Below are 15,290 nucleotides of genomic sequence, written 5' to 3'. Positions count from 1 at the left end.
AGCCAGGGGGGTGCGGAGGAGGTGGCCAGCCAGATCCTGCAACTGCGGGATTTAGAGGGCTGGCCTAAGACCCCAGACACCAGGGTTCAAATCCCTGCTCAGCCACAAAGCTTGCTGTTGTGGGATGTGACCCATGAGAGCAGTCAAGTACAACATTCCTTGTTTTCCTAGAGAAGACATGCGAGGGAATGCTTGGTCCAGCCAGTTGAAACTTCCTGGTCCTCCTGGCTGGAGCATCCTTCCTTTTGCATGGGATAGAAAGTGGGCGTGACCTTACCTGTCCAGGTAACAAAAGAACGAGCCACGCAGCACTCTCTCTCTCTTTTTCACTTCCTTCTTCATTGGACCAGCTTTTTAGCTAGAAAGGCTCTGCTCTGCTTTCAGCTAGCAGAGGCACTGGGATTATTCCCCATATGGGGTAGATCCACATGTACATATTTGTAATTAAGTCTGCCTTCAGGGATCCAACTGTGGACTGATGTAAGTAAACTTCTTTTACTTTACTTCTTTATTGACTTTAAATAAGATTGAGGCCGACAAAGGTCCGCATAGTTAAAGCTATGGTTTTCCCAGTAGTGATGTATGGAAGTGAGAGCTGGACCATAAAGAAGGCTGATCGCCGAAGAATGGATGCTTTTGAATTCTGGTGCTGGAGGAGACTCTTGAGAGTCCCATGGACTGCAAGAAGATCAAACCTCTCCATTCTGAAGGAAATCAGCCCTGAGTGCTCACTGGAAGGACAGATCCTGAAGCTGAGGCTCCAAGACTTTGGCCACCTCATGAGAAGAGAAGACTCCCTGGAAAAGACCCGGGAAAGATGGAGGGCACAAGGAGAAGGGGACGACAGAGGACGAGATGGTTGGACAGTGTTCTCGAAGCTACCAGCATGAGTTTGACCAAACTGCGGGAGGCAGTGGAAGACAGGAGGGCCTGGTGTGCTCTGGTCCAGGGGGTCACGAAGAGGCGGACACGACTAAACGACTCAACAACAACAACAACAACAACAACAACAACAACAAATATTGGGCATCTTTATTCTTTTTAAGATGGATTCAGGGAAACTTACCAGGAACATACAATTCAATCTGAGACAGACTGAATTGTATAATAGTGAGAGGCTCACATGAGCCTGCAACCAACTATCTGCTGTGTTATGTAAAGGGGAATGTTAGCTCTGCCAAGTAAAGGAACTTGCTAGCGCAAGTTAGGAAGGATATTAATAAACAATATATCCTCTCCTGCCACCCTGAACATTCTCACAGCTGGGTGGTGTCGGCCCAGGCGCTGTCTCTCTCAGCCTAACCCTACCTTGTGAGGGGGAGAGGGAGCCACTTCTGGAAGACTGGATTACCTTCAAGACTGGATTACCGCAATGCGCTCTATGTGGGGCTTCCCTCCTCTTGATGTGGAAGCTGCAGTCGGTGTGGGATGCTGCAGCATGATTGCTGACAGGAAGAAGGCCTTGTCAGCACACCACAGCTCTGCTCAGAGATCTGTACTGTCTGCCGATTTGCTGCCGGGCCAAGTTCAAGGTCTTACTATGAGGACAGAAAGCCTTTAACAACTTGGGACTAGCCTTACCCACTCGACATGCCTCAATCGGTGGAACTGGCTCTGTTCCAGCTGCCACATAATCCCTGTTCCAAATTTGCAAGAACTCAATGTTATAGGGTGGCAGCGCCTACAACTTTGGAACTCCCTGCCTATTGATATCAGGCAAGCACTTTCACTGTCCTCTTTTCGGCAACTGATAAAAACGTTCTTGTTTTCAGGTCTGAAGAAAACTGATGCAAATTTTAACGTGTTTTCAGTCTATTGATATTCTAACTTTTGGAAACACTACAACTGCTGTTGGTAATTTTTCTTACTGATAGTTTTATTGTTTTGTAAAGCACTTTGAGGTTTTGGGGTTTTTTTCTGCAATCAAGTGGGGTATAGATGAAATGAAATGAAATGAAAATATGTACCCCCATTGGCCTCATCTGTCAGGGAGTGGAAAGACCCTGCTGTCTGGGCAACAGGGGAACATATCTGCAAGATCAGGTCACTGGTAGCTTTACCTGAGCAGGAGGATCCCAGTTACATTCTTCCACTCTCCTTGGAAGGAATGCTCTTTCCCATCTAGTGTCCAACACGACGGCTTTAATTTCTCAAATCGCTCTTCATAATTATTCTCCGGACGAGCACACAAGACTTCTTAAGTATCCAAATTGGAATTTGCAATTGGCTGAGGCAAGAGCTCCCCCTGCTGGCGTTTGTGATGCTGCTGCTGCTTCCTGCCTCGTACAGCATCAGATTGCGGCTCCATCAAGCCCAGTAGTGTCCGCACGGACCGGCAGCAACAGCTCTCCAAGAGGGTTTCGGGCAGGGAGCCTTTCCCCCCCAAGTCCTACCTTGAGATGCTGCTGTCGGAAATCAAACCTGGGAACTTCTGGCCCTGAACTACGGTTCTCCCTCCCAAATCGCTCCCAAGATTCCAGTTCAAAGGCTGATTTAAACAGAAGCACTGGGAATTCTCTTATATCAGATGGGTCCTTCGAGCTCAGCAGTGCTGACACAGACCAGCAGCAGCTCTCCACCGAGCTACGCTGCCCCTTCGCCACCCACCACGCTGCCCCATTCTCTCCCTCTCCAGTGACCACCTGCCGGGACCCAGGAGATGTGGACCACAGCCGGCGCATGGTTTCCGAGAACAAGTTCCCCGTGGGCTCCACCGTCCAGTTCATCTGCGACAAGGGATACGCCCTGGCGGGCAGCGGCGAGATCACCTGCCACGACCGGCAGGCTGGGGGTCCGAAGTGGAGCGACCGTCTTCCCAAGTGCATTCGTAAGCTGCGCAAGGTCTCCGTGGCTTCCCCAGTTTGGTTCCCCTACCGTGCAAAAAATTAGAGCCGCCGAAATTCACAGGCATCACTCACTTAAGGTCCATTAATTTCGCCACATGGGGTGAAAGATTCCTGCATTGCAGGAGGCTGGACTAGAGGACCTTCACGGCCCCTTCCAACTCTACAATTCTATGATTCTAAGTGCAAACTGTGGAACTCCCTGCCACAGGAGACAGCAATAGCCACCAATGAGATGAGTTTAAGTGAGGATTGGACAAATTCGTGGAGGGAGAGAGGGCTATTGATGGCTACTAGTCAGGATGTCTCTGCTTCTGAATCCCCATTTCTGGAAACCACAGGAGGGGAGAGTTGCTCTTGCGTTCGAATCCTGCTTGTGGGTTTACCAGAAGAGGCATCTGGTTGGGCCCTTTGAGACCAGGATGCTGGACTAAATGGACCCTCTTTTGCCTTATCCAATAGGATCTTCTTATGTTCATAGGCTCTTAAAAGACCCTGGAGGTATACTCCATTGTCTCTCGGGACAGACAGCTGCCAAGAACAGCCATCTCCATTAATTTCTCTCTCTCTCTAAAATTTTATTCATTTTTTTTTTAAAAAAAATGTAAACATACAACAACAACAAATACAAAATCCAAATTTCAAGATTACTCTGAATCTCCTGACTTCTCCCCATCCCTTCTATGGGTCATAATGATAATCTTTACAGCGGCATATCAACACTGTCCAAGTTTTATCCTTCCAAATTATCCACACTTTCTGGTAGTTTACAAGTGTGGTTAAAACATCCTGCTAATATTTTAGCCTGCCTACAACGTTCTCGTAAAGAGATCGTAAACTTTCCCCCATTCTTTTTTAAAGTTCTTGTTGTCCTCTTGATTTCTGAGCTTCCCAGGTAATTTTGCCATTTGGGCACAGTCCGTCAACTTGGTTTGCCGTTCTTCTCTGGCCTGGGTTGTTTCTTCCTTCCATCTCTGGGCCAGCAGCAAACCACCTCCCTTAATTTCAATGGCTTGGGCAAAATGAGTCCTGGCTTCTCCCAAAGAATCCTGGGAACTAAAGGTGCGGAGAGTTGGTTTCCCCTGTTCTCCTCCCCGAGTGGTTAAACAACCAATCCCTGTTCGCAGGGAACTCTGGGAATCGTAGTTCTGCGAGAGGAATAGGGGCCTCCTAACAACTCTCAGCACCCTGAAGAAACTACCATTCCCAGGATGCTCTGGGGGAAGAAGCCATGGTTGTTTAAAGAGGCATCACAGTGCTCTAAAGACACGGTGGGGATACGACCCAAGGGCTCGTTAAGATTTGGGACCAGCTGTTGTTAACGAAACTTTCCTCTGCTGTGCAGAAGATATCACTGGGTGCATTTTAATCTGGTTGCAAAGACAGGCTCACCCACAAAGCAGCCTCGAGTATCTAGCGCCGGATATAATTTTGCGAATAATTTTGCATCGACGCTGCACCTGTGGTATGTGTTATCTCCCTCCGCTGTGCCATTTCCGCCTTCCTTTTCTCTTTCTCTCCTGCGTAATGAAAGGAAGGAAGAGAATAGACCGGCGTGCTAATTTATGCAAATAATAATATGCAAATTTCTGTCATTTTAATCTGGCTTCTAGGGGGATAGGCGCCTTGCAACCAGCTTTGAAGATTCGTTTTTTCCCCCCAATTCAAAACATCTAGAGCCCAGTACAAACTCTTAAGTCCCCACACCAAAAGCCAGTGGTGGTTCAGTTCTTCGGCTGCAATTCCTGCATTGTAGGGGGTTGGACTAGATGACCCTTTGGCTCCCTTCCAATGCTACAGTTATGTGGTGTAATAGTTTCATGTCACACTAGGACCTGGGAGACCATCATCATCATTTTTAATTTGTATACCGTCTTTCTATCTTACAATACTCAAGGCAGTTTATAAGCTGAAGAAACAAAAAAATGTGCATCTTATAACAATCTAATGCAATACAAAAATGTGATAATAAAACATAACTTTAAAACAGGCAGCCTACATCAAAAAGTAACATTCAACAATCATTAGATTATTATTAAATAATAATAATAATATATAAAAGTTAAACAGAAATCCACTCAGCAGTTACAATAAATAATTTCTAAACAACGGCAAGCCACAGTACATAAAATAATACGATACAAATTGAGAAGCAGAGACTACAGGGTGGGACAAGGCAGGTGGAAGGAGCATAGCTGTCAACCGTCCCTTATTTGGCGGGAAAGTCCCTTATCCCATCGCTGTGTCTCGCTGCTGTCCCTTATTGATGATGTCCCTTAAATTTCCCGGGTTTCAAAGGAAGCAGCTCCTCTCCCTCCCTCCCTGCCGGCCAGGGAGGCTCCAACTGTGTTGCCTGGCTGCATTGCTCACCCAATAAGGAGACTGAGAACGACTGGGGGGTGGAGCTTGCATGCCTTGTGCCGATCAAATCGGCCGTGTTGCCTGGGGACTCGCCTTTGCTCAGCGCTTCCCAGCGGAGAGGTGACGGTGGTTTTCCTTGCTGCATCTCCTTTGCCGGGTTGCTGCGCTGTGGGAACCACCGCTTGAGGCTTCGTTTGGCTGCTGGCTGGGCTTTCTGCCTTTGGCTGGGAGGGGCTCAGAAGTTGAACATACCTGTGTTCGGAAAATCCCTTATTTTGGCTGCTGATCCCTTATTTTTGAGGCTGCTGGTCCCTTATTTTCAAATCTGTAAGTTGACAGCTATGGGAAGGAGGCCTTGCCTGATGGAGTCTCTCCCCTCACCAGGGTTCGAATCCCTGCTCAGCCACACAAAAGCTCATCTCTCAGCCTGGCCTACCTTGCAGGGTTGCTGGGAAGATAAAATCAGGAAGGCCGGGAGAGGGGAGGGAAGGGGAAGAGCTGCTTTGAGCTCTTCTGGCGTGGAGGCGAGATATAAATGGTAAGAAATAAACAGGAGTTTTGCACTTTTCAGCGGAGGTCTACGAGCCCTGCCACAACCCAGGCAGCCCCGACCACGGGGCACAGAACCCCGAGAAAAGGCTCTACCAGGCCGGGGCGAGCCTGCGCTTCTCCTGCGCCAAGGGTTACGTGCTCCTGGGCGACGCCACCCTCCGCTGCGTGCCCGGCCACCCTTCCCAATGGAGCGGCTCCCCTCCACTCTGCAAAGCGGGTGAGTCCCTCTGGGTGGCGCAGCTGAGCGGGGGGGTGTCGCTGGGGCTGCCCTCCCCTGCAGTAGTCCAGTAGTCAGTTATGGCACCCTAACTCTGCCCTTTACCCTCTCCCTCTCTCCGCCTTCCTTCTGCAGCCTCCTACGATGAGTTTTATACCAATCGCAACCTGGACGGTGAGTTGGCTTCTTTTTGCAAAGGGAAAGGAGGGAGACCGTTGCACCCCAGAGAGAGGGCAGTATTCTTAGCGACCCACAGACCTCTTTGCTGCCCCCCCTGCGCCCCTACCCCTACACCCAGGTCCTACGTAGCTCCTTTGCCAACAGAGGATGGCCCCTTTGAGCAAAACCCACCAAGAGAAAGTGAAGTGTCAAAGGAGGACCTGGGGGAGTAAAGGTAAAGAGACCCCTGACCATTAGGTCCAGTCGTGGCCGACTCTGGGGTTGCGGCGCTCATCTCGCTTTACTGGCTGAGGGAGCCGGTGTACAGCTTCCGGGTCGTGTGGCCAGCATGACTAAGCTGCTCCTGGCGAACCAGAGCAGCGCACGGAAACACTGTTTACTTTCCCGACGGAGTGGTACCTATTTATCTACTTGCACTTTGACGTGCTTTCGAACTGCTAGGTTGGCAGGAGCAGGGACTGAGCAACGGGAGCTCACCCTGTCGTGGGGATTCAAACTGCCGTACTTCTGAGCGGCAAGCCCTAGGCTCTGTAGTTTAACCCACAGCAAGCTTTAAATCCCCCAACTCTTCCATGAAGTTCACTGGGGGTGACCCTGGGCCAGTCACTGTCTCAGCCTAACCTGCTGCGGTATGAACACAGAAGAAAAATGAAAAGAAATAAATTAATTAATCAATCCAATATCCGCCCCTAGGCATCTCCCACCTAACTGGCTTCTTGCTGCCTGCCAGTCTCTGGGGCTGACAGCTTCCTGATCTTCCTCTGCAGTCTCAGTGTTGCCTCTTGTAGAACTAAGCCAGGAGCAGGAGGAGGGTGGGGACAAAACTAGGAGCAGGTGTGCAGCCTGGGAGTCATTTTGGACTCACAGCTGTCCATGGAGGCGCAGGTTAATTCTGTGTCCAGGGCAGCTGTCTTCCAGCTCCATCTGATACGCAGGATGAGACCCTCCCTGCCCACAGACTGCCTCGCCAGAGTGGTGCATGCTCTAGTTATCTCCCGCTTGGACTACTGCAACGCGCTCTACATGGGGCTACCTTTGAAGGTGACTTGGAAACTGCAATCCCGAATGCGGCAGCTAGACTGGTGACTGGGGGCAGCCGCCGGGACCACATAACACCGGTTCTGAGATATCTGCATTGGCTCCCAGTACGTTTCCGAACACAATTCAAGGTGTTGGGGCTGACCTTTAAAGCCCTAAACGGCCTCGGTTCTGTATACCTGAAGGAGCGTCTCCACCCCCATCATGCAGCCCAGACACTGAGGTCCAGCATCGAGGGCCTTCTGGCGGTTCCCTCGCTGCGAGAAGTGAGGTTACAGGGAACCAGGCAGAGGGCCTTCTCAGTGGTGGCACCCACCCTGTGGAACGCCCTCCCAGCAGATATCAAGGCAATAAACAACTATTTTACTTTTAAAAGACACCTGAAGGAGGCCCTGTTTAGGGAAGTTTTTAATGTCTGACGCTGTATTGTTTTTGATATTTGGTTGGAAGCCGCCCCGAGTGGCTGGAGAGACCCAGTCAGATGGGTGGGGTATAAATAATAAATTTATTATTATTATTATTATTATTATTATTATTATTATTATTATTATTATTGGCTCTGGTTCCGCCCACCATTGGGTTCTTTGCCTTACCTGTCCCATCAGGGCCCTACCTACCAACGTTCCTTTCCCCCTCTGGGAACAGAGTCTCGGCTGGTCCCCATTCCCTCCCACTGACCACCTCCCTCTCTTTCCCTCCCCAGCCGTGGCCAAAGTGGCCCCCGCTGCAGACCCCCTGCAGGGCAGCAACGTGGCTTTCGCCATCTTCCTGCCAGTGGCCGCTGTGGGACTCCTCCTTGGCGCTGTCTACCTGTACATCTCCAGGTGAGCTCTCGTGGCTGTGTGGACACACTGCTTCACGGGGGGGGGGGGCTCCTTTCTTGTTCTGAAGGAGCGTCTCCACCTCCATCGTTCTGCCCAGACAGAGAAGCCAAGTTACAGGGAACCAGGCAGAGGGCCTTTTCGGTGGTGGCACCCGCCCTGTGGAACACCCTCCCATCAGATGTCAAACAACAACTACCAGACTTTTAGAAGACATCTGTAGGCAGCCCTGTTTAGGGCAGCTTTTAATGTTTGATGCATTACTGTATTTTAATATTTTGTTGGAAGCCGCCCAGAGTGGCTGGGGAGGCCAAGCCAGATGGGCAGGGTATAAATAATAAATTGTTATTATTATTATTATTATTATTATTATTATTATTATTATTATTATTAACGCCTCTTTTTCCCTGCCACCCCAGACACCAAGGGAAGCCATCGCTGCAGCTGCCCCTCTCAGGCTCCCACCCCTACGATCACATCACGGTGGACTCGGCCTTCGACAATCCCACCTACGAGACCGGAGTAAGTGCCAAATCCCTCCCCTTTATGAGCGCAGAGAAATTCGGAATCCCTTCTTCAGGCGGGGCAGGGTTAACCTGCGGAACTCCCTCCCACAAGAGGCAGGGATGGCCACCAAATTGTGTGGCTCCGGAAGAGGGCCAGGCAAATTCATAGAGGAGGAGGAGGAGGGGAGGACTACAAGCCACAAGGGTAGATATACTCTGGAGGCAGAAACGACAGTTTTTGGAAACCCCGGGAAGGGAGAGGGCTCTGGGGCTCAAATCCCGTTTGCTGGCCTTCCCATTGAGGCACCTGGTTGGCCACTATGAGAACAGTGCGTTGGCCTGATTCTGCAGGACTGATTTTCTGCCCCCCACTTCCTTAAGCCTCAGCCGAGGGGAGGGTGTGGGGCAGGGTGGGTGGGTCACCTGCCTTGGTCCCATCAATCCAAGTGCCCAACCCTTTGCAGGCTTTTTTCTCTCCAGGAGGTCCGGGAGTATGAAGTCTCCATCTAGGGCAGGCGCCACTCTCGAGGGGGGAGCCGGAGGGGCGGGCCCTGCTCCCCGAACCACCACCACGGCCGCCCTACGACGACCCGCCCTCCCTTCGACGACTGACCGACTCCATGGCTGGCTGACCCACACCCAGAAGGACTTGTAAATACCTCCCACCCTGCCCTACAGACGGACCCCCAGGGAGAGGAACATCAGGGTCCTGTGTGAGCTGGCGGCCGGCATACTTTCTCTCTGTGTCCTTCCCCCTTCCCCGATTCCAAGGCTTCCCGACCCTCAGAGCCTAGCGCTGGAACAGGGGCAAAATCTCCCTGCAGCATGCTGCACCCCCAAACATCCTGTCACCAACTCGCCTGCGTTGGATGCCATCCCTTCCTCAACACCACGTTCTCGAACCTCCCTGCCTCATTCTTAGCTACAACCATGGTTTACGGGAGGTGGTTCCACAGCCATGGTTTACGGGAGGTGGGTCCACAGCCATGGTTTACTGGACGCGGCTCCACAGCCACGGTTTACTGGACGCAGCTCCACAGCCATGGTTTACGGGAGGTGGGTCCACAGCCATGGTTTACTGGAGGTGGGTCCACAGCCACGGTTTACTGGAGGTGGGTCCACAGCCATGGTTTACTGGACGCGGCTCCACAGCCACGGTTTACAGGAGGTGGGTCCACAGCCACGGTTTACGGGAGGTGGGTCCACAGCCACAGTTTTCTGGAGGCGGCTCCACTACCATAATTTACTGGAAGCGGCTCCACAACCATGGTTTACTAGAGGGGGCTCCACAGCCACGGTTTACTGGAGGTTGCTCCACAGCCATGGTTTACTGGAAGTGGCTCCACTACCATGGTTTTTTGTGGTTTTTTTCCACTGCCATAGTTTTCTGGAGGCGGCTCCACAGCCACGGTTTACTGGAGGCGGCTCCACTGCCGTAGTTTATTGGAGATGGTATCACATCCTTGGTTTACTGGAGGTGGCTCCATGGCCATTGAAGCCCTCACTTTGTTCGGATGCCGAAAATTCTAAGCCTGGGCTCCAGATGCATCTCCTGCCTCCTCTTCACTTCCATCTCCACAGGCTGATGTTTGCACCATTGAACGGGCATTTCCCTGCCCCCTCCTTGCAGGAACAGCAGGTCCAACCTCTTGCCTCTGGTGCTAGCCCACCCTTTTGGCCCCAGGCCCTGAGATTACCAGAAGTGAAAAATGAAAAGCCCCCAAATAGTAGGACCGGCAACTCAAGGTTCAAAACATCACACAGGAATTTTACAAGGACTTTTAAAAAATAAAATAAAATTGAGAAGGTAACATGAATAGGGGAGGGAGATGTTTAACACCCACCAACCCCTCTTGTGAGTCTTCCCTTTTGGGGGGCAGAGGGGGAGATGGAACAAGTGGGGCATAGACTCTGCCTCCCACGCTGCCCTCTAAGGAGGCCCTACAGGAAGTGTGGGGACCTTAGTCTCCCATATTTTGCTGAACTACAACTCCCTTAATCCCTGGCCATCAGCCATGCTTGCTGGGGGCAAATGGGAGTTATAGTTTGGCAGCGCTCTGGGAACGGGAAGCAAAGGTTTCCCAGACCCACCTTAGAAGCCTGGTTGTGGGAGGGTTATGGGTCATTGGGGAGGCGTGTGGGCCAATTGTGACCCAGGAGGAGGCAGCCCTAGAAGGCTGGAACAGAGCATAGGCAGGTGACAAAGGTGTCTGACTGCACAAGGAAAAAAGTCAGTTTATTCCAGATAGGGCTGAGATTCGACTCTGGATGCGCCTACACAATCCACGCTTTTTGAACCGAAAACAACAGTTCTTTGAAAATTCAAACGTCTCGGAATTTTGCAAGATGGTTCCATCAGATGGGTAATGGGTGCAAGAAATGCATATATACACACATGGGCAAAGTCCGCATGCCAGCAGCCAGGGCATATAACATGCAAATGGGCATTGTTTCGAGTTGAGTGGGGCGGATGCTTTGTTGAGCTGTTTGTGTGAGGCAAAACGGCACATCCAAATGTAGCTACCGGGAGGCAGCTGTGCTGAAAGGCTGGTGAATTTTCATGAGGACTTTCAAAGTGGAATCCGCAAGAAATTTGGAGAACTGGGTCCTAAAGACAGAGGCGTCAGGTGTCAAAAGCCAGGGTAAAGAGGTGCGTCTTCAGCAGTCGCCGACAGCTGCAGGTGCACTTCTGCGGGGAGGGAATTCCTTGCATGACTGAGGGGCCACCACAGAGAAGGCCCTCTTGGCCTGAGCCACCACCACCACCCACAAGCCTCTGAGGGCCAAGGAGCCACCCAGAGGGTCTCCTCCACTGATCTCAGCACTCAAGAGGGTCTGTCGGCTAAGGAGGCAGACTTTCAGCTACATGGGGCAGGAGTCATTTAGGGCTGACCAACATGAGAACTGTGAATTGGGCCCAGAAATGAACTGCCAACCAGTGCAGATGTTTTAAAAGAATGGTTGCCCTCTGGCTGGGAAACTGTTCTCCTGTGTCGCATAAATCCGGAAGAAAGATACCCTTTTTTTTGGCCCAAGGGGGCAGATCTTTACCTGTCCCAATGGGTGAACTTTGACAGGCAGGGAGCCCACCTGTCAGTCCTATGGTGCAGGTGATTGACAGGTGGGTTGCCCCACCCATCTATCAAAAGCCTCTATCACAGCGCTGCCAGGGTCCCGCAGGCCCTGACTCCTACTCTTCCTTACACCTGCATCACATGTGATCACAACAAACAGAACAGAAGCTTCATTACACATTATATACGTTGGAACATTCAGGACCAGGTTAAACTGTGGAACTCCCTCCCACTGGAAGTAGTGATGGCCACCAACCTTTATGGCTTTAAGAGAGGATTGGACGAATTCATGGAGGAGGAGAGGGCTCTTGAAGGCTACTAGCCCCTTGCCAAGTCCAACAGGTCAGCACAAAGTATCCCTCGGCTGCCACGGTATTCCTTCCTGCAGGAGAGTTTGTGCTCATTCCGTTTCCCCACCAAACAGAGCACCGCGTAAGCCCAGAGTCCAGTTATTTCCCCCTTCTGCATGGGAAGCCTGGATATTGCGCACACGCACTCACACTTATTTCACAGCACAACGCACCAGTCCTCATTGAGTTCTGCTGCTGGCATGGCGCTTTTATGTATTTAATTAGAATTTTTTTTAATTTAATGATAGCCGTGATACCTACATTGCAGGGGGTTGAACTAGATGATCCTTGGGACCCCACACAACTCTTTGAGTCTATGTGCAACATATATGGATGCAGCATAAAAGGAAAGAGGGACGGGGAAGGATGAGGAAAGGGAAATGACCTGGGCACAAACGCTTTGAATGTGGCTAACGCACCTTCCGTTTGCACAGCCAGCTGGCCCTTCCCTTCCTACCTCTTACCTGGGGAGAGTGTGGGGAGCAATAGCAGGGAGCTGCCGGTCTCCACCCCACATCCCTGATGCATTTTCTGCAAAGCTGGCTCAAAATTCTTCTGGAAACTGGCGGGGAGGGGGGATCTTACGTCAACCTTGGATTCTGGGCCAGCGTTAGATCTCTGGGATATGGGGCAGCCCCTTGGCTTCTGTCTGCAGCAACTACCCTCCAAGGCAAGCCTAGGTGGTGGGTTTCGGGGGAAAGGCCCCCTCCCAGAGCCCCTCCTCGCCTCCCCTTGTCTGCTTAGCCAACCAGGTATGTCTGGACCCCTTCTCTATGAGAAGGGGCCTTTCCAGCTGGGCTCTTGGGGGTGGGAGGGTGGACTAGGCATCTGTTTGGGGAAGAGGGGTCTTGTCTCGCTGCCCTCGCCCTAGCCATGCGGGAAGATTTTTACCTGTAGAGTGTAAAATAGAGTAAAAATTCTCAGTTGTTCAGCCTGTTTTTTGGGGGTGGGGAGGGGAAACAGGGCTGGGGGGCTGGGGGGAAAGAACCAACCTTTTGGATTGTTTAATGAATAAAACTGGTGTTTTGGAAGAATCTGGTGTGCTGTGATTGAATTGCGTCCTACAGGCAGCAGCCGGCCATCTCAAGTGTTGCAATTGGGGTAAATGAAGATTACGAGAGGACTGAGGTGTTGCTGTTCACACACACACCCTGCTAAAATGTACCCCAGTGCTGAAAAAATAAGAGGTGCTGCCTGCAGTTGTTGAGGTGGGGCAGCCCTGGTTCCAGATTAAGCGGAGGGTTCCAGATAAAATATCTTCATCTTATAATTCCCAGCTTGTTTGTTTGTTTACTATTTATTTCATAAAAAATGTATACACCGCTGAATGGCAAAAACAAAACAAAAACGGCTTACAGAAAACAAAGCTATCACTAAGAAACATAAAACGCAATAATTTGAGACTTTTGGAAAGTTAAAACAACAGACTAAAAACAGGTGAAAACTCCCATCCGCTTTCCAAACCTCTGGGTCGGCCTGCCTAAGGAAAGATGTTTTTAGCAGGTGCTGAAAAAAGTGCAGTGAAGGAACCTGCCTGGTTTCAATAGGCAGGGAGTTCCAAAGTTCCACACACAAAATTGAGCGTATACAGATGAGGAACGGGTTCCGCAGATCAAAGCATCCAAGTGGGTGCATATGGGCCAAGGCAGTGTGCTTTCCATAAAAACAAAGTGTTTTCCTATGGGATCCTTCCACATGGAATCTATAGCCATGTCTACACAAAGCACTATGATAGCACTTCCCCCAAAGAATTCTGGGAGCTGTAGTCTGTTCAGGGTGCTGAGAGCTGTAAGGAGACCTGCCCCCACCCCGAACTACCATTCCCAGAGTTCCCTGGGAAGAGGGCTTGGCTTTCAAACCACTCTGGAAACTGTAGTTCTGTGAGGGGGTGTTTCAGATGGGGGAATTACCCCTGTCCTACCTGGATGCACCGTTGGGGATTGAAATCTGGGACCCCCTGCAAGCACAGCAGGTGTTCTGCCACCAGGCTACGCCCCTTCCCCTCGGAAAAAAAGATCTTAGTCCTCATTATTCTTAAAGCAGAAAAATAGAGAGCTGTTTTCTACCGACTCTGACCATTGGTCCATCTTGCTCAGTACTGTCTACACTGACTGGCAGGAGCAATCTGGGGACTGGACCCCTGCAGAAGCCCCCCCCCCCCCGCCAAGAGGGAAGCCCATGTCCTGCTATTCATCCTCCTTGCTGTTTATTTCTTTAGCGTGCCAATACACAGCCTTTCGGCCAAGGCACCCCAAAGCAGTTTTCCGTTTTGAAATGCTAAAACAGGTAAATGGTACAGGATCAGAGGTGCAATGGTTTGGGGTTATATTTCGGCGACCCACAAGACTTTCTGCAGCAGGGCTGTTGTCTCCAGCATCCTGGAACTGCCCAGTTGGCATGAAAGGGGGGCTTTTTAGCCAATACAGTAAAATGAAGTCTTCTTGCCCTTTGTGCTGATGGGAGCTCATCTGTGTGAAAGGTGAGGATAGGCTCCTAGGGTCACTCTGGAGAAGGCATGCAGGAAAAAGGAGGAGGGGCGGAATTCTGTACTATTTATTTATTCATTGCATTGCATTGCTACCCCACATTTTCCCTCCAAGGAGCCCAATGTGGCACACCCAGTTCTAGCCCCACAACAACCTTGTGAGGTAGGTGAGGCTGGCAGAGGCAGTGACTGGCCCAAGGTGAGAGACTCGTGGCCGAGTGGCAGATTTGAACCCTGGCCTTTTTCCCAGGCCTGGTCTGACACCCAAGCCACTACCCCAAGCGGGCTCTCAAATGCACCAAACCTAAGCATTTAGGAACATGGAAAACACAAGGTGCTTTGGGTTCAAAAGAATGGGGCACACATGCACTGGAACTTCAAGGAAAACACAACTTAGGTGCGCAGAGAAGGATAGATTTAGCTGAAAGGCAACACACAACAGATTATTATTATTATTATTATTATTATTATTATTATTAATTAAATTTGTATACCACCCTATACCCGCAGGTCTCCCGGCAGTTCGCAGCATAAAAGCACAATATAAAAACACAAAATACATCATAATAATCAAAACAAGAACAACCCATCATCTTTCAAACATCCTCATTACAATAAACACCATTGGCCACCAGCGTGTTTACTTACCCTGGTGTAAAAAAGGCTTGTGTAAAAGCCATTTTGCTTATGTGAACAAATTAAGGAAAAAACGAGAATAACAATAATCACAATAATAAAAGGTGCCATTCAGTTGATTGTCTCCTATTCAACCGCCAAAATAAAGATCAGATCTGCACTGACTGGTGCACTGCAGCCCTAATTATTACTATTGTATAATTATGAGAACATTGTACAGCTATGAG

At 50.4% G+C, this 15,290-nt stretch overlaps 1 protein-coding gene across 8 annotated transcripts in view; it reads left to right on the top strand.

The window, feature by feature from the left end:
- Nucleotides 1-12,170, top strand: part of SEZ6 (seizure related 6 homolog) — a 110,804-nt gene extending 98,634 nt beyond the window's left edge. Inside the window, exons 12-18 of one of the 8 annotated variants that reach the window (XR_014541907.1) lie at nt 2,636-2,827; nt 5,776-5,973; nt 6,109-6,147; nt 7,895-8,015; nt 8,432-8,534; nt 8,983-9,462; nt 9,912-12,170. Coding sequence is in view for 2 of the 8 variants with exons in the window: in XM_083587551.1 (XP_083443677.1) it covers nt 2,636-2,827; nt 5,776-5,973; nt 6,109-6,147; nt 7,895-8,015; nt 8,432-8,534; nt 8,983-9,015 (686 nt within the window). In the remaining 6 variants the exon portion in view is untranslated. Of the gene's footprint in view, nt 1-2,635; nt 2,828-5,775; nt 5,974-6,108; nt 6,148-7,894; nt 8,016-8,431; nt 8,535-8,982 lie in introns of all 8 variants that reach the window. The other 7 variants (XR_014541908.1, XR_014541909.1, XR_014541910.1 and 4 more) reach the window with 7 other exon arrangements.
- The last annotated feature ends 3,120 nt before the right edge of the window (nt 12,171-15,290 follow it).

This window comes from Podarcis filfolensis, assembly GCF_964270895.1.
Source record: "Podarcis filfolensis genome assembly, chromosome: 15".
NCBI classification, from domain to species: Eukaryota; Metazoa; Chordata; class Lepidosauria; order Squamata; family Lacertidae; genus Podarcis; species Podarcis filfolensis.
This window is presented reverse-complemented; position numbering and strand designations above follow the sequence as displayed.